A 19,418-nucleotide genomic window follows, 5' to 3' on the forward strand; every position below is an offset into this window, starting at 1 on the left:
TGCAGGCGCACTGGAGCTCTTGAGCACCGAGCCTGCCTAACCTTACCTGGTTGAATGCTCTCGGTCGCCCTGCCAGTGCGGCTAGGTGGAATAGCCCACACTGGACTATGCAGGCGAACCGGAGACACCGAGCGCACCGGGCTATGCACCCGCACTGGAGACACCGTGCGCACCACAGCATAACACGGTGCCTGCCCGGTCTCTCTAGCCCCCCGGTAAGCACAGGGAGTTTGCGCAGGTCCCCTACCTGGCGTAGCCATACTCCCTGTGAGCCCCCCCCCCCCCAATACATTTTTGGGGCTGACTCTCAGGCTTCCATCCACGACGCCGCGCTGCCTCCTCATACCAGCGCCTCTCCGCTTTCGCCGATATTCTCCTGGCTGAGCCCAGGGTCCTCTTCCGTCTAATTCGTCCTCCCATGTCCATTCCTCCTCGCGCTGCTCCTGCTGCCGCTTCTCCTGCCGCACCTTGGGACAGCGACACTCCCCTGGCTTTGCCCAGGGTCCTCTCCCATCGAGGATTTCCTCCCAAGTCCAGAAGTTTTTATCGCGCTGCTCCTGCTGCTGCCCGTTACCACGCTGCTTGGTCCTGTTGTGGTGGGTGATTCTGTAACGGCTTTCTTCGGTTCAAGTAGAGTCGGACCAAAATGCCGCGTGTAGATTACGATTCATGTTTAATGACAAACACACTAAACACAAACACTACAAAAACAATAAACGTAATGAACGAAAACCGAAACAGCCTATACTTGTGTAAACTAACACAGAACAAGGACATCAGGATACTAAGGACAATCACCCACGAAACACCCAAAGAATATGGCTGCCTAAATATGGTTCCCAATCAGAGACAACGATAAACACCTGCCTCTGATTGAGAACCACTTCAGACAGCCATAGACTTCACTACAACACCCCACTAAGCTACAAACCCAACACACCACATACAAAAACCCATGCCACACCCTGGCCTGACCAAATAAATGAAAATAAACACAAAAATACTTTGACCAGGGCGTGACAGCGTGCTAGTTAGGCTCTAAATCTTAGGCTTAGGCTACGCACTAACATGCTGACCACACCGTGAGCGTTGCAAAAATAAATGTACATAAATGTTATCCAATCATTGCATTGCAAACACACGCAAGCGTGTGCGTTGCCAGGTGCTAAAAGGGAAGTTGGTTCTATTTGTGACGCTCAACGTGCTGCAAGTCCTGTCTCTAAAATCTCCTCATTGGATTTTAGGAGCATATACCCATGTGGGTGATTAAAAGATTACATGACCTCCACACTCCAGTTGGTTGTAGTAATGCACCGTAAAGTTGGCTGCCAACCGCCAAATAAAGTCCAAAGAAGAAAAAGAAGCCTGTAGGAAGGAGGAGAGAAGATGAGAAATGAATTTGGTTTACAGTTTTATCTGTGGATTAAATGTCAGAGCAGAGGACCTTGTGCATTTCAGATGAAATAACAACCTAACGTTTATATCCCAGGACAAATTAGCTAGCAACAGCAAGCTAGCTAGCTAAATTGCCATAAAAGTTTCATGTTTTTTGACCTGTCCCCAAATTAATATATTTGGTTCAGAGTTTGCTTTGATATTTCAACCTGCGTGCCCTGATTGCTTCTGGTGTGGGTGAACAAACCCTGTTCCTGCAGCTACCCAGTACTTAATTTGGAAACCAAATTAAATCTGTTCGATAGTAACATGTTTTCACAACGAAACACATTTCATTAAACTGTTGACAGCACCTCTATCTGGGCGCTGGAGAAAGAAATTAAGGAGAGAGGGGACAAGATGGAAACTCATGGTGGTGAGATAGTCTGTAGCTAAACGTAAAGTGTCAGTCTATTAATTATGAACATTTTAAAAATTCCCTATTACTAGGCCATTCAAAATCTAAAACAAATTCACTGTAATTGTAGGCTAGATCTGAATGTGTTAAATGTAGACAAATTATGTACCAATGAAATATTAAATCACTATTTAAAAGAAAAAATATTATGCCATGTGTAATATGCGGTTGGCTGTGTTTTTATAATGGCACAATCATTACTGTAATTCAGTTTTTTTGGGGGGCTTGGGCTCATATATAGGCCTATGCTTATGCATAAGCTCTAATTTGCATGTGAGTGTTTTGAAATAATCATCACCTTAGAAAGCGCTGTCCATTTTGTTGTTAGGCTTTGAAACAACATCACCAATGACCATATTTCCCACCCAGTTTCAACCTACTGTTGAACTTCTTTCTTCAAGTTGATCATTCACAGTGAGGTGAGTTTTAAAAGCACATACTGTTTTGATGATAAGTGTTTGTTGTGATTTTCGAATTGCATTTGCATTGATGTCAGAGTGGTTAAAGAGACAATTGAGCCATGAATACAAGGCCATTATTAGCCTGACGATCGTTGGCGAGTTGGGTAGGCTACTACTAATGCATGCATTCTTTGCTCGCTTTGAGGAAAATACAGTGCCACTGACACGGCCCGCTACCAAAATCTGCGTGCTCTCCTTCACGTGGCCAACGTAAGTAAAACATTTAAACGTGTTAACCCTCGCAAGGCTGCAGGCCCAGACGGCATCCCTAGCCGTGTCCTCAGAGCATGCGCAGACCAGCTGGCTGGTGTGTTTACGGACATATTCAATCAATTCCTATCCCAGTCTGCTGTTCCCACATGCTTCAAGAGGGCCACCATTGTTCCTTTTCCGTGGAGAAGATAACTGAGCTAAACAACTATCGCCTAGTAGCACTCACTTCCGTCATCATGCCATTAAGTGCTTTGAGAGACGAGTCAAGAATCATATCACCTCCACCCTACCTGACACCCTAGACCCACTCCAATTTGCTTACCGCCCAAATAGGTCCACAGACGACGCAATCACAATCACACTGCACACTGCCCTAACCCATCTGGAAAAGAGGAATAGCTACAGTATGTAAGAATGCTGTGTATTGCCGCTTTTCATGTTGTCTGTAGCTTGTGAGGTGTGGAAACACTTTGTTGCTTTTATGAATTGTGTCTTGCTGCTTTTTGTTCTATGTTGCTCTGTCTGTATGGTACGTCTTGCTTGTTCTATGTTGCTCTGTCTGTATGCTATGTCTTGCTTGTCCTGTGTTGCTCTGCGTGTGCTCACTGCTCAATGATTGTCTATATTGTAATTTTTTTTAATAACCTGCCCAGGGACTGCGGATGAAAATTAGCCGGCTGGCTAAAACCGGCACTTTTACTAAAACGTTGATTAATGTGCACTGTCCCTGTAAAAATAAAATAAACTCAAGCTCAAACAAACTCAATAATATTTCACTCGTGTTTTTTTGTACACAAATATTTACAGAGGCCTCCAATCAAACTACGAAGGTCTCTGTGACATCATTCCAGCCAGGCGATGTCCGTGCACTCTAGCTACGTCATGATCCATGTCTCAAGGGTGTCCGATAGTGAGGTCACGGTACATTTCAGATATGTTCTAGTCTACTTTAGTTGAAAGGATTGGGGTCCAGTGGTCTTAAAGCTATGTTACTTGAGCATGAAAAGAGATGTCAGAAGGAATCTCATCACAGCTTAATCATTGTTGCACAGTGCTGGGGAGTTCTTTAGAATAATAGTGACACACTTTTAAAAAGTGGGTTAATAAAGGATACAGTGCGACATTAATGAGACATTATAGTCAGTGAATTTAATCAAAGGTAAAACACATGAGGTGGTTCTCTTTGTTTCACCTACAGGGGTATCTGAATTAAATTAAAATGACTGTTAAGATTAGGTATCAGACAATGAAAAAGCGTCATCATTACAATTGAGATGTTTTATTACAAATTCACGACTTGAAAAGTGTGTTGATGTCACTTTATTACATTTTTAACAAGGAATGTATACTAGTGTGAAAATAATGATGCAGGCATCAGAAAAAGTCAAATTGCTCAAATACCAAATGTATGTGAACTTACAGAGCCAATATGTGAGAAGAAAACAGCAAGGTATTTACAGAGATTGCACATGGTGCATTTAATTACAAGTAACTCCCTGTAGGTCTAAGCCCTTTAGATCGCCATATCTACTAAGCTAACATATGGAATGGGTCATAAAATGTATAATTTAGCCATTTGATTTAGAATTTTAGGACGCGTGTGAACAGGCACAATGGTTTCAACTAGCTACCACATACACAAAGTCGAAATTACAGTATATATCATCAAATAAATCATTAAAAAACTTTGTGGCTGCGGTAACTAGTGATGACCAGGTACAACTCCAATATAAAATGTTTTTACTCGAAGTGGCCTGCATGTCCTACTTATATCAGTACACACGCAACAACCTAATCATTCTGAAAGTTATATTCAATCAAATAAGCCACAAGTAGCAAATAAGCGCATTTTTCAAAACCAAATTCGACACACTTTCTTTGACCAGACAAAAAACTCCTGTGCTTGGTGAGCAAAAAATAAATAAAACGCCCAGTTATCCCTCTCGCTTCACCTCTCTGGTCTTTAGCAGAAACACACAAGGAGCTATTCAATATTCAAAATTCAATCACCATGTGACGCGGTGGTGTTTCAATCGACTCTATAAGTTATTTCTGTGTCGAAATTTAACTTAAAATGGCTTCTATTTCAAATGTACATTTTCAGCAATAGTAAGCTTTTTAACATCATAGTGGTGTTTAACAAAGAGAAGATGAAGAATTGTCTCGGTTAATCTGTCAATCATAGTCGAGTTGTCAGTGCACTAAATCACCCTAAGAAGAACTCTTAAAATAACTCTTAACATGCTTATTATAACTCTAATTGTAGAGAGGATCTTGGTACACCTGCATGAAACAGAACAGGTGTAGATGACTAATCCTGTTACGACTGCTTTATGAAGTAATCAGTGGTACTGCTGCTGTGATGCCGTGTCAAAATCAACAGGTTGCACACGAACCGTTTATCAACACGCTGCTAACGATGGACACACGGAAAGATGGAAACAACCTTCTACATTTGTAAGAAGGAAATCAACTATTCTCAGAGCTGCATGAAAATACGTTTGACTGAATTTCAAAACGTTATATCCATCTTCCTATCTAAACGCACCCCAAAACCAAACACGAATACATATAGTAGTGTACATTAATGTGCAAAGCAAGAAATATAATCCAATAAATGGTTTCCATAAATAATTCAAGAAATTAATTTACTTCTAGTAAGAGCATGATTAGAGACATCTGTGACCATGGCTTTATTCTGTTTTATACAGCATTGGTGATGTGACAAAAAGGCAGCCAGGTGAGGCTGTAATCAGTTTGTTCTGCTCACTCTGTGTCTCTGTGTTCTATTAGCTGGACTGTTAATCCCGGCAGTCTGTTCCCTCTAGGTGGTCTGGGATGGGCAGCCCTGTGAGGACGGTCAGACACTTGTTCCACACGTTGAACACGGGACAGACTGGCTGAGCGAAGGCGATGTCGAACGTGTACAGGTGCTGTGAGCCGGCGCCATCGTAGAAGGCCAGGGATCCAGCATCGTAGTCCAGCAACACCCCCACACGACGCAGGTGGGGGGACGGTTCGATGGGCATCTCCTTGCTGTTGTGACGTACTACCCAGGAGTTGTTGCAGCGAGACAGTACCCACGAGGCAGAGTTCTTGCCGATCCACTCATGTTTCGGTGCTGACTTGTAAGCAACGCCCACAGCAAACCTGATAAAGATAGAAAAATAGAATATTGAATGTTGATGGCTCATTTTCTGGTAGTGGTCAAATTGCACCGATGGGAAATGATAGGCCTAACGTCCTAGAGATTTTAGATTTTAAGATTGCGTTTACTATAGTGTAACAGAGACCATGATTGGATTTCCCAATCTGATTCTCACACACATTTGTCTCTCCAAATGTTCTAGTCTGATGTACTTTAAACACCACAGGTTCATATCCTTACCATGTGCTCCCTCCTATCAAGGCTTCCCAGTAGTGGCGCCCGCTGTCGATGTACACATTCCCTGTGATGCCGTAGCTGCCCTGGCTGGTGAAGCGGTCCTGAGTGTGGCTCTTCTTGGACAACGTCTCGTCTCGCTCCACTGTCAGGTTGTCATGGGAGACCTTCAGCTTCTTGTGAGCAGACTTTGGGTCCAACTTGAATGGTTGACCTGTGAATTGACCAATAATAGATTAACACTAAACAATGGTAAATATGCTATCTCCATATATCAAATCTCCAAAGATGCTTAATGATATCCGCATGGTGCAGCTATTCGAAACGCAAACATACTGTTGGTCTTGAGTTTCCAAGGCTCACTGCTGCGACTCCCTGCCTGATTGATGGCCTTGACGATGAACATGTACTTGGTGCCACACTGGAGTCCATGCACTGTGTAGTGGTTCTGCTTGATGTTGGGCACAATCATCCAGCTATCAGCCGAGTTACACAAACCTAGAGCACAGACAAAGACAATCAGTTAATGGCAGTAGAGAGAGAAAAAAACAACCACCGGATTGTAACAAACACACAATGTAAAATACATTTGTTGAGATAAGAACACCTCCAATGAATCCTTCTCCAATTGTTGTCATTAAATCAAACAATAACATTACCTATTCACTGTAGTATGAACAGGCACTGGGGCAGAAGAGGGCTTGATTCAGCATGCTGTAACCCTGTTAGGGTGATCTATTCCAACAGTCTGTCACTTACATGAGCCACAGGGAAAAATTCAGCCCATAATCTGCCTATATACTCTTGCCTAGAGTCTGTGCCAGAGAGATACAGAGCAGAGATCTCTGATATCTTATTATCCACACAATGAAATGGTTGTTGCCCCCTTGCTGAAATGACATATTATTTATTTGATCAGGATGGTGCAATGAAGACCCTGAAGCCAAATACAATAAGAGGCTTTCTATGTATGATTGCTCTCAGATAGCCTACCTTTCATGATTTAAATGTTGTACCACAACAGACGTACTGTACAGACACACCCAACATACTGTACTGAGGGCATCTAGACAAGAATTGTATACTTACTGACAACATTGGCTTGTCCGGTGAAGATGGCATACTGAAGCTCATAGGAGACGACACAGAACTCGTCATCAGACGTCCAGTGAACAGTGATGGTGTCGTTCGATGCCGTACATAATTCCGCCCGGATTATTGGGGGATTTGGTGCTGCAAATAGAAAAATATAGTTACTTTTATTCACGTCAGTTCCTGGTATGTGTCATTTAATGACAACAGTGATGGACAGTTGTCATAACACACAGAAGAGTACAGTACTGCGGATTAACACAATCAGTGTATTTTCTTATGTCCAATGTGTTATGTGCAGGGGATTGGAGATTTTAGGTAAATACAACCCACTCTTGCAAGTGACTTTTACTTTGTGTTTTTTTTCTTCTTTTTTTACCTTTATTTAACTAGGCGAGTCAGTTAAGAACAAATTCTTATTTTCAATGATGGCCTAGGAACAGTGGGTTAACTGCCTGGTCAGGGGCAGAACGTCAGATTTGTACCTTGTCAACTCGGGGATTTGAACTTGCAACCTTCCGGTTACTAGTCCAATGCTCTAACCACTAGGCTTCCCTGTCGCCTAATTAGGCAAGTCAAGGCAAGTCAGTGAATAATTAATTCTTATTTACAATGACAGCCTAGGAACAGTGGATTAACTGCCTTGTTCAGGGCAGAACGACAGACTTTGCCAGCTCGGGGATTCGATCCACCAAGTTTTCGGTTACGGGCCCAATGCTCAAACCACTAGGCTACCTGCCGATTCAGGTGGTAAAGTTGCTGCTCCTTGAGCTACAACCCACTGCCTCAATACAGAACAGAGGACATGACACCCTGCTGAGAATGTCCTAAAAGCCAGAACAGTCAAAAGCCATTTCATTCAACTGTAAACAAACCTCAAACTGTATCTTCTAAACTTGTGAGCATTTCGTTGCCCTCAGGAAGCACTCAACAAAGCACCAGGGGGATTACCCAGTCAAAACCACTGTACACGTAGAACTGCCTTAATTTTGCTGGACCCCAGGAAGAGTAGCTACTGCCTTGGAGTAGCTAATGGGGATCGATAATAATTACAAATACAAATACCGTGAAGCTGTTTTCACTTTGACTGTTAAAGAAATAGATAAACAGGGATTGCACTATACCATAATCTCCTATTTCAGATCGGAGTTATAGATATGTTCTTAATATCCTTAACATCAAGGATCATGTTCGGAATTGCGTTCACCTGTGAGGTAATCCAAGCTTTCCAGCATTTTCTTTTCCCTTGTGAAGTCCAACGCAAACGTATCAAAGGTGTCATTTAGGTTGATCTCTGGTATCAGGATCTGAGAGGAGGCTGTTGCCATGGACACTCTGAAACCCAAAGATACAGGATTCACGTGACATTTCTCTTATTACAACCTGTGACTCTCAGTCAGTTGGGGTTTGGAACGTTATCACCACAATCGGTTGACTTGATAGCTCACCTTTCACAGATGCTTTTGGCTGTTTGTAGGAAGCGGGCATGGTCTGTCTCCTTGAGGGTGTGATCAGCCTGAGTGATGAGGGACGACGATCTCTCAATGATCTGCTTGCAGCTGGCGATCTGCTGGGCTAGCTTTCGCAGCCGAATAGCCTGAAAAGAAACAATGGATTATTGAATTCACTGGTGCAGAGGCAGGTACAGTAGACCTGCAGTATCAAGTCTACAAACCTACTTCTCAGGCTACTGCGGCTTCAGAAACGGAAGGACTACCAACGCCACAGGTTCAATTGAGTTGACAGTTCCTTCTTTAACGGTCGCAATCAAGAGGTAATTCATTTGTACATAAACATATCACAATTTTCTCAAATTCAAAACATGCTTTTATTTCATCACATCTGCTTAAATCATTATAAGAGACACACTTTGAGGATGGCATGAGGAGAATCTACATCCTCCATAACATCACCAAGGTAACAGAGCCATTACATCCTCCCCTCTGGGAGGATGGCTGCTTGCCCCCTCCGTCCATCGTCAGGGAGCAGAAAGCAGCCTCTGACTCCTGACTGTGACATGAGGCACAGGGCGAGGAAGGAAGCAGTGCTCCTCAGAGGAATCACAGGAAACAGGTGTGATGTGGCTCTGAACATGGCACAGCATGCCAGAGCCATCCCTCCGAGCCCCTCAATCCCTCTCTAATGACACTTATTTAATTTTTTTATCTAACCTTTATTTAACTAGGCAAGTCAGTTAAGAACAAATTCATATTTACAATGACGGCCTACCCCGGCCAATCCCTAACGACGCTGGGCCAATTGGGCCAATTGTGCGCCGCCCTATGGGACTCCCAATCACAGCCGGTTGTGATACAGCCTGGAATCGAACCAGGGTCTGTAGTGAATGCCTCTGGCACTGAGATGCAGTTCCCCCAATATTGGGGGAAAGGGATGGAAACCACTAAAGGAGCAGAGTGGATTTGTTTAAGTTTCCTAAATGCTGTGCCAACAATACTCCCTTACTGTTAGTAAGCATATTGAACCCTTGTTATTTGTACCTTAATCGGCTGTCCTCATAAGACACGTGTCAAACTCATTCCATGGAGGGCCGAGTGTCTGCGGCTTTTCACTCCCACCTTGTACTTGATTGATAAATGACGGTCATTCATTGGTAAGGATCTCCCTCACCTGGTTGTCTAGGTCTTACTTGAAAGGAAAAAAACAAAAACCAACAGACACTAGGCCCTCCATGGAATGAACTTGGCACGACCTGCCATAGGAGAATCATATGAAAAACCCTTTTGGGTTCCAGGTAGAACCCTTTTCACAGAGGGTTTGACCTGGAACCCAAAAGGGTTATCCTATGGGGACAATTGAGGCAGGCGTATGTTGAATGTGTAGTTTTACCCAAACACAGTGGTCTGAATCTCCTGGTTTGCATTTCCAGTATGGTGGCTTGCAAAGTGATATGTAATTTCTATTGGAATCCAGCCAGAGTAAGGATATCCAAAAATGTGAACTTTTAATCATCTGCTACCTGCATTTAGAATGACTGCCAAGGTAGGAAACATTTTATAAATGTTACTACCTAAACTATTCCAACGGGAACAACTCAGTAACCGGTGCAATAAATCAAACTACTAACAGATTGTATTCTTTCGTTATGTATGTTATTTATCTTTGTGTAGCATAAGATCAATCAATCAATTTGCATGCAAAAACACACATATTGAAACAAACAGTTCTAAAAAACAACCTGCAATTAGCATGCTGGGAAATATGATAATGATGGCCGTTGTTTTTGAGATTGTGTGAGAGTGTACATCCTCAGCCTTAACAGAAAGTTCAACCTTGGGGGCACGAGGAGGATGAAGAGCAAGACTGAGCATCTCCCAAGGGATAGGCAGCCTGACCCATTTGCCCTCCTCAGTAACCACCAAAACATACTAACGCCTAAGAAATGACCTTGCCCTCCTTTATCTTGGTGGCTATCATCTGCCTTCTCTGCTGTATGATGTCGATCAGGAGGTCACATTCTTCAAGGAGCTTGTTCTCTTGTCTTGATGCGTTGCACTTGGGAAGAGATTAGAACAGGGATGGTCAAATATATGAATGTGGTAGTTGATGGTTTTTCATTGCGGTGGCTTTGGCCTGATATAGGATAAAATATAGTACAATCAAACATTTACAAATATTCATTGTTAAAATATAATAATGCTCATATACAGTAACAAAGCTCCTCTGGCTCGTATGAGATAACAGTCCACTCGAGGCAGAAGATCTACCTAGGGTTTCCCAGATTAGATCTACACAATACAGTCATCACACACTGGATAGCACAGTGCCGCAGGTGAGAATCAGCGGAGCATAGTCATTGCAGCAGTAGTTCTGTGTTCCTAAATACAGCCAGAGCTGCTACATGGCCCAGTCTCTCTTTCATCTCTCTGTGGGCATGTTGTGTCATCAGTGTCATTTTAGTCCTCAATTGGTTCATGCACAAACGTTTTTGCTGTGTTCTATCATTCTATTCCCCAAATAACCCTTTACCATGCACATACACACAGACATTCACGCCCGCTTGGCAATATTGCAATGTTTATAAGCTACAGTAAGATTAGCCTATATCCTACTTTATACAGTTAGGTTTACTGGCATATCCACTTTATTGTATACCCAGTGAACATATTCATCTCAGTAACTGTGTCCGTCAGATAACATTATATTACACCGAGAGCTTGGGACTATGAGGTTCTATCTGCATTTTTGTCAAACTTGAGTAATTGACATACCTTAGTCTATTCAATGTACTCTACCTATATAGTGCTCTAGATACCCCAATTTAATTTCAAAAGAATACTAGATAAAAAGTGCTGACACCATTTAAACCAGTGAGTGTTCGGAACTTTAGAGCTTTTTGCAGATACAACCTTATAGTCAGTCCCAAGCTCTCGATATGTCACAGTTTTCTAACATGTTCGCCGAATTGCAAAGTTCTGCATTTCACAGAATCTGGTGAGCTTGAATGCTAAACGACAATATTGAGGTTTGAGGCAATTTATTTTCTTAAACCAATCAGAGATATTCCTTTTCCTTTTCTATGCACTTTATATCAGCAACCACTGTATCTATTCTGGCACGTAATGGGTTAAATTTACAATACTCGCAAGGAAGAAATCAACAAATCATATCATCAAATAATCAAACATTAGAAATGACACAGAAACTGGGAGATGTGCCACATAGCCTAATAGGGAAATAGATAAACATCCTTACCTCCACATGTTGGCAAGTCTGAATCAACTTGCCCATCAGAGTTTCCAACTCATTGTTCCTCTTGATTAGATTGCTGAGGTTAGAGTCCAAGGCTTGCTGTGGGGGAAAAAGAATAGAACAAAACTATGAACAACAGAGTATGTAACTGAAAATAATATTCCTCTAGCAAACTGTACACAGTTCACAACATTTAGAAAGAACGGGTGAAGTCATAATCATAACCATGTCTGTCCACTGGTGGAAGATGATACGCTAACAGAGAATCCCTTCATAGGGTCTGGTTGTGTACCATTTGGTGTGTGATCAGTCAGTCAGTAACCTCTGAGCTAGCCCCAATGCCAGAGCTCCCATCTTTCTGCCTGCTCACTAAGCTCCCAAAGTTGAGAGGGACAAGAAGAGCATCTGCCAGAGATTTAGTCAACTAAACCATGCATGCATTAATCACCCACCGATGGCTCAGATCAAACTCTCTCACAGCTTGACGATCTACGGCAGAGCTGTACATCTACAGCTCTGCTCTATGGCTAGGTGAATATTTGGGAAGTTCTCTTTGGTTGTTATGCATCCAGAAGGTTCTTTAAGTTGTATTATTGTCTGGCACAATGATTTAGATTGCAATGTATTACTCTTCTCCATGAAGGATTACAATGTCTTGCCACAGGGTTTATGCAGTGAGGCGTAAGGAGGACACAAGAGCATTGGTTAGATGTCTGAGAGGGGTATTTGTTAACGGTATATAATCCTGGATGAGTTTAATACTGTGATTATGCTCCAGGAGAATTGTTACGTGTGTATGGGTCTATAGACAACATCATGAGCCTACTTCACTGAATAAACACAGTAAGAGAATACAAAAATGGAGTGCTGTACCATTATGTTGCCCTCTAGATAACAGTCAATTGAAATGAAAAACTTGTTGAAATACTATTCTTTTTATCATATTAAGTACAAGCCCAGATGTATGATCTTAATTTGATCAACCTGTTGCAGGAGAACTTTCCTGCAATGCAGGACATTTTTAACTTGTAGTATATTTGAGGTTTGTCATTTCCACTTTGAAATTTCAGATTTGATTTTCCCTTAGGAAATAATGTATCATCTCCTACAAAAATAATTATAATCCACATAATAATTCACATTTCCTGTTGTAGTAAACTGGCTCAAATTAAGATCCTACATCTGTACTGTATGATGCAAAGTTTAAAGAATTGAGTGAACAGAGAGCATAGAACTTTGGAGATCTGAAGGTGTCTGTGAAGTCACTGTTTAGCTAATGGTGGGGAAAGCTCTCTCAGGTCGGCCTTTTCGCATTGCGATTTCATAAGGGTCTGTGCGTCAGCCGTCAGTGTGTACAGAAATAGCATATTCTTTTTTTTTTACTGCTCTCACCAAGATTATTTATTTATATTCAAGCAGAGGTGATGAAACCATTAGAATAGCTCTGTGCTGTTGTGGATGGAAGGTGAAGGGGACCGACCCGGAGAGCCCTGGCTAGATAACAGCTGAGCAAGCTGAAGTAGCCTCACCAGAACAACAACCCACACACTACAACGCAATGAAAAATGCTCCAATGCAGTTTCTAAAGTATGAATGGATGTGTTATAATAATTGAATCAGCCGAAAAAGACAATTATATACAGCAGTGTGTTCATTTGTATGTTTGCCTGTATAGTTGTATAATGCACTTGAAATAATTGCCTTGGTGAAGAAAGTTTACATAATTCGAAAACAAAAGACGTCATAGAGGGTATAGTAATGAATGATATGCCTCTTGATGGGTTAACACTCTGTTGCCAGGCCAAAACAACATTGCTTTATGTAAATAGGGTATTTCCCTCGCTCTCCTGTCTCTCTTCCATAAACGTTTGACAGTTAGGGTGACATGCCAGTTGGCATTTCAACTCCCAACAGGAGATAAAGCATCCACTTCCTCTCAGAGATGATTTATCCTGTGCCATTAATCTGAGAGGATTTGGATCCCTGCAGAAGCTCCCAGAACAACTCTGAGAGGAGAGACAGCAGGCCCATGCTGGAGACTAGATAACCCACTCTGCCAACTCCATCTCTCTCTGTTACTCATTTTAGGTGGACGTGGCCTCCTTTAGCCTTTTGAGGGTTGATGCACAGTTTTTGATCGTGGCCACTGGCAAGTCATCTACATGGTGAATTTCATTGTTTTGCATGTGAACGCACTCTTCCCAAGAAATGCACTATTTTATAATATATTAACAGAGTTTGAAATAATAAACCAGGCTGCTGCCTGCCTTTTTACAATCGACACAATCAAAGCATTCACCGTCCTTAGATCAGGCGGTAAAATTATGGAAAAGTTGGCAGGACAGTTTCCAAAAATCGACAGTATTCTGACCTGTTTGGTTTTTGTCAGAAAGGAAGAGAGACTGAGCAAGCCAAAGAAAGGTGTGGGACCAAAAGCATTCCTCGTCCGGAGGAAGCAGCTATTCTTCTCTCATCACGTCTGAATTACTTTAGGAAAACAGAACTCCATTGCAGGGAACTGTATAAACATGTTCTAAGGTTGAGGAAAAAAGTTGTACAATGAATCATTATAGTAGCGGAAATGAAGTTGAGAATCTTTCAATGAAAATATGAAAAATATGTCAGATGAAAGTGAGGGCAAAATGTAAAACTACTGTAAAATCTACAGTACCATAACCAATAACGATCAGTCTCATTATATAAAAGGGAACATTTATTTTAACCTCCTTACCCTCTCTTCCTCACCTCTCTGTCTGCATTCATCCTAAGGTAACATAAGAGATTTCAGACATGTACAGGTATCTAAATACTACTGCTATGTCTTTGACTCGTGTTTCTCCTACGTTAGTCAGAGAGTGCTACAGTGCATGTGCCCTCTGGGATGTAACCAAATAGGGCAATGATGGGGCTTGGCAGAGGACCATCAGCATACTGTAGTCTAGCTCGTCAAGACTTGTGAAAATAAGAAATAGGGCCTGCTAAGTGTAATTCATTTTGCAACACATGTAGGTTTCTTTTTGCATTGAGGCCTATGGCTGCATCTATCTCCATGTTCAAAAATATCTTATCCTTTTCATAAAAAAACTCTCTGTTTAACATGATTTATTTAGATAGGATTATTTTGTACTTTGGCTGTTGTATATTTTATAGGTTTAACTTCAAAAGGTGAAGCGGGGTGACCACTTTTATGTTAAAGATTAAACTTTTGTCATGTATTGTCATGTTGTGTGTCTCTGTCCTTTCCCTTCACCCTGTCTCCCTCTGCTGGTCGTTGTTAGGTTACCTTTTCTCCCCCGCTTTCCCCCAGCTGTTCCTTGTCTCCTCTGACTACCCATTCACCCCGTTTCCCACCTGTTCCCTTTTTCCCTCTGATTAGGTCCCTATATCTCTCTCTGTTTCTGTTCCTGTCCTTGTCGGATTCTTGTTTGTTGTGTTTCATGCCTGAACCAGACTGTCGTCATGTTTGCTGTAACCTTGTCTTGTCCTGTCGGAATCTGCCGGTCCGTCTGAGCCTACCTATGTTTGGTAATTAAAGAAGCTCTGTTTAAGTTAATTCGCTTTTGGGTCCTCATTCACGCACCGTAACAGAAGAATCCGACCAAGAATGGACCCAGCGACTTCGGATCCTCTCCACTCAGCCGTCGGGATCCAGGGAGCGATGCTAGGCAGACACGAGCAGGAAGTGTCTGCTGCTCGACATGCCGTTGAGACCCTGGCCACCCAAGTCTCCAACCTCACAGAACAGGTTCACCATCTCCGCCTCGATCCACCGGCCACTTCCAGGGCTTTCGAATCTCCGGAGCCCAGAATCAATAACCCGCCGTGTTACTCTGGGGAGCCCACTGAATGCCGCTCGTTCCTCACCCAGTGTGATATTGTGTTTTCTCTCCAGCCCAACACTTACTCCAGGAGCACTGCTCGTGTCGCCTACGTCATATCTCTCCTTATTGGACGGGCTCGTGAGTGGGGCACGGCAATCTGGGAGGCAAGGGCTGAGTGTACTAACCAGTATCAGGACTTTAAGGAGGAGATGATACGGGTTTTTGATCGATCTGTTTTTGGGGAGGAGGCTTCCAGGGTCCTGTCTTCCCTATGTCAAGGCAATCGATCCATAACAGACTACTCTATTGAGTTTCGCACTCTTGCTGTCTCCAGTGGCTGGAACGAGCCGGCCTTGCTCGCTCGTCTTCTGGAGGGTCTCCGCGCAGAGGTAAAGGATGAGATTCTCTCCCGGGAGGTTCCTTCCAGCGTGGATTCCTTGATTGAACTCGCTATTCGCATTGAGCGACGGGTTGATCTTCGTCACCGAGCTCGTGGAAAGGAGCTCGCGCTCTCCGTCGCCCCCCTCTCCGCGTCACTACCATCTTCCTCTGCCGGCTCGGGTGCTGAGCCCATGCAGCTGGGAGGTATCCGCATCTCGACTAAGGAGAGGGAACGGAGAATCACCAACCGCCTCTGTCTCTATTGCGGTTCCGCTGGTCATTTTGTCACTTCATGTCCAGTAAAAGGCCAGAGCTCGTCAGTAAGCGGAGGGCTACTGGTGAGCGCTACTACTCCTGTCTCTCCTTCAAGATCCTGCACTACCTTGTCGGTCCATCTACGCTGGACCGGTTCGTCAGCTTCCTGCAGTGCCTTAATAGACTCTGGGGCGGAGGGCTGTTTTATGGACGAGACCTGGGCTCGGGAACATGACATTCCTCTCAGACAGTTAAAGGAGCCCACGGCCTTGTTCGCCCTGGATGGTAGTCCTCTCCCCAGGATTCAGCGTGAGACGCTACCTTTAACCCTCACTGTTTCTGGTAATCATAGTGAAACCATTTCTTTTTTAATTTTTCGTTCACCTTTTACACCTGTTGTTTTGGGCCATCCCTGGCTAGTTTGTCATAATCCTTCCATTAATTGGTCTAGTAATTCTATCCTCTCCTGGAACGTCTCTTGTCATGTGAAATGTTTAATGTCTGCTATCCCTCCTGTTTCCTCTGTCTCTTCTTCACAGGAGGAGCCTGGTGATTTGACAGGGGTGCCGGAGGAATATCACGATCTGCGCACGGTGTTCAGTCGGTCCAGGGCCACCTCTCTTCCTCCACACCGGTCGTATGATTGTAGTATTGATCTCCTTCCGGGAACCACCCCCCCCCGGGGTAGACTATACTCTCTGTCGGCTCCCGAACGTAAGGCTCTCGAAGATTATTTGTCTGTAGCTCTTGACGCCGGTACCATAGTCCCCTCCTCCTCTCCCGCCGGAGCGGGGTTTTTTTTTGTCAAGAAGAAGGACGGGTCTCTGCGCCCCTGCATAGATTATCGAGGGCTGAATGACATAACAGTGAAGAATCGTTATCCGCTTCCTCTTATGTCTTCAGCCTTCGAGATCCTGCAGGGAGCCAGGTTTTTCACTAAGTTGGACCTTCGTAACGCTTACCATCTCGTGCGCATCAGGGAGGGGGACGAGTGGAAGACGGCGTTTAACACTCCGTTAGGGCACTTTGAATACCGGGTTCTTCCTTTCGGCCTCGCTAACGCTCCAGCTGTCTTTCAGGCATTAGTCAATGATGTCCTGAGAGACATGCTGAACATCTTTGTTTTCGTTTACCTTGACGATATCCTGATTTTTTCACCGTCACTCCAGATTCATGTTCAGCACGTTCGACGTGTCCTCCAGCGCCTTTTAGAGAATTGTCTTTTTGTGAAGGCTGAGAAGTGCACTTTTCATGCCTCCTCCGTCACATTTCTCGGTTCTGTTATTTCCGCTGAAGGCATTAAGATGGATCCCGCTAAGGTCCAAGCTGTCATTGATTGGCCCGTCCCTAAGTCACGCGTCGAGCTGCAGCGCTTTCTCGGCTTCGCGAACTTCTATCGTCGTTTCATCCGTAATTTCGGTCAGGTGGCAGCTCCTCTCACAGCCCTTACTTCTGTCAAGACGTGCTTTAAGTGGTCCGTTTCCGCCCAGGGAGCTTTTGATCTCCTCAAGAATCGTTTTACATCCGCTCCTATCCTTGTTACACCTGACGTCTCTAGACAGTTCGTTGTCGAGGTTGACGCGTCAGAGGTGGGCGTGGGAGCCATTCTTTCTCAGCGCTCCCTCTCTGACGACAAGGTCCACCCATGCGCGTATTTTTCTCATCGCCTGTCGCCGTCGGAACGTAACTATGATGTGGGTAACCGCGAACTGCTCGCCATCCGGTTAGCCCTAGGCGAATGGCGACAGTGGTTGGAGGGGGCGACCGTTCCTTTTGTCGTTTGGACTGACCATAGGAACCTTGAGTACATCCGTTCTGCCAAACGACTTAATGCGCGTCAGGCGCGTTGGGCGCTGTTTTTCGCTCGTTTCGAGTTCGTGATTTCTTATCGTCCGGGCTCTAAGAACACCAAGCCTGATGCTTTGTCTCGTCTCTTCAGTTCTTCAGTAGCCTCCACTGACCCCGAGGGGATTCTCCCTGAGGGGCGTGTTGTCGGGTTGACTGTCTGGGGAATTGAGAGGCAGGTAAAACAAGCGCTCACTCACACTCCGTCGCCGCGCGCTTGTCCTAGGAACCTTCTTTTCGTTCCCGTTCCTACTCGTCTGGCCGTTCTTCAGTGGGCTCACTCTGCCAAGTTAGCCGGCCACCCTGGCGTTCGGGGTACGCTTGCTTCCATTCGCCAGCGTTTTTGGTGGCCCACCCGGGAGCATGACACGCGTCGTTTCGTGGCTGCTTGTTCGGTCTGCGCGCAGACTAAGTCCGGTAACTCTCCTCCTGCCGGCCGTCTCAGGCCGCTTCCTATTCCCTCTCGACCGTGGTCTCACATCGCCTTAGATTTTGTCACCGGACTGCCTTCGTCAGCGGGGAAGACTGTTATTCTTACGGTTGTCGATAGGTTCTCTAAGGCGGCTCATTTCATTCCCCTTGCTAAGCTTCCTTCTGCTAAAGAGACGGCACAAATCATCATCGAGAATGTTTTCAGAATTCATGGCCTTCCGTCAGACGTCGTTTCGGACAGAGGTCCGCAATTCACGTCTCAATTTTGGAGGGAGTTTTGCCGTTTGATTGGGGCTTCCGTCAGTCTCTCTTCCGGCTTTCACCCCCAGTCTAACGGTCAAGCAGAACGGGCCAATCAGACTATTGGTCGCATCTTACGCAGTCTTTCTTTTCGCAACCCTGCGTCTTGGTCAGAACAGCTTCCCTGGGCAGAATACGCCCACAACTCGCTTCCTTCGTCTGCGACCGGGCTATCTCCTTTTCAGAGTAGCCTCGGGTACCAGCCTCCGCTGTTCTCATCTCAGTTCGCCGAGTCCAGCGTCCCCTCCGCTCAGGCTTTTGTCCAACGTTGCGAGCGCACCTGGAAGAGGGTCAGGTCTGCACTTTGCCGTTATAGGACGCAGACTGTGAGGGCTGCTAATAAGCGTAGAACTAAGAGTCCTAGATATTGTCGCGGTCAGAGAGTTTGGCTCTCCACTCAGAACCTTCCCCTTAAGACGGCTTCTCGCAAGTTGACCCCGCGGTTCATTGGTCCGTTCCGTATTTCTCGGGTCATTAATCCTGTCGCAGTTCGACTTCTTCTTCCGCGATACCTTCGTCGCGTCCACCCGGTCTTCCATGTCTCCTGCATCAAGCCCGTCCTTCGCGCCCCCGCTCGTCTTCCCCCCCCCCCCCCCCCATCCTTGTCGAGGGCGCACCCATCTACAGGGTCCGTAGAATTTTGGACATGCGTCCTCGGGGCCGTGGTCACCAGT

The 19,418-nt window shown here is 44.6% G+C and overlaps 1 protein-coding gene across 5 annotated transcripts in view; it reads right to left on the bottom strand.

Annotated features, from left to right (window-relative positions):
* Nucleotides 1–3,789: 3,789 nt before the first annotated feature.
* The window catches only part of LOC139380500 (E3 ubiquitin-protein ligase Midline-1), a 66,963-nt gene continuing 51,334 nt past the window's right edge, over nt 3,790–19,418 (bottom strand). For all 5 annotated transcript variants that reach the window (XM_071123208.1, XM_071123205.1, XM_071123207.1 and 2 more), the window contains 8 exons: nt 11,714–11,809; nt 10,406–10,513; nt 8,449–8,597; nt 8,208–8,335; nt 6,998–7,141; nt 6,245–6,406; nt 5,915–6,122; nt 3,790–5,676 (listed from right to left, as the gene is read on the bottom strand). In XM_071123208.1, the coding sequence (XP_070979309.1) occupies nt 5,328–5,676; nt 5,915–6,122; nt 6,245–6,406; nt 6,998–7,141; nt 8,208–8,335; nt 8,449–8,597; nt 10,406–10,513; nt 11,714–11,809 (1,344 nt within the window). In that variant the 3' untranslated portion in view covers nt 3,790–5,327. The remainder of the gene's footprint in view (nt 5,677–5,914; nt 6,123–6,244; nt 6,407–6,997; nt 7,142–8,207; nt 8,336–8,448; nt 8,598–10,405; nt 10,514–11,713; nt 11,810–19,418) is intronic.

Source organism: Oncorhynchus clarkii, chromosome 22 (genome assembly GCF_045791955.1).
Source record: "Oncorhynchus clarkii lewisi isolate Uvic-CL-2024 chromosome 22, UVic_Ocla_1.0, whole genome shotgun sequence".
NCBI classification, from domain to species: Eukaryota; Metazoa; Chordata; class Actinopteri; order Salmoniformes; family Salmonidae; genus Oncorhynchus; species Oncorhynchus clarkii.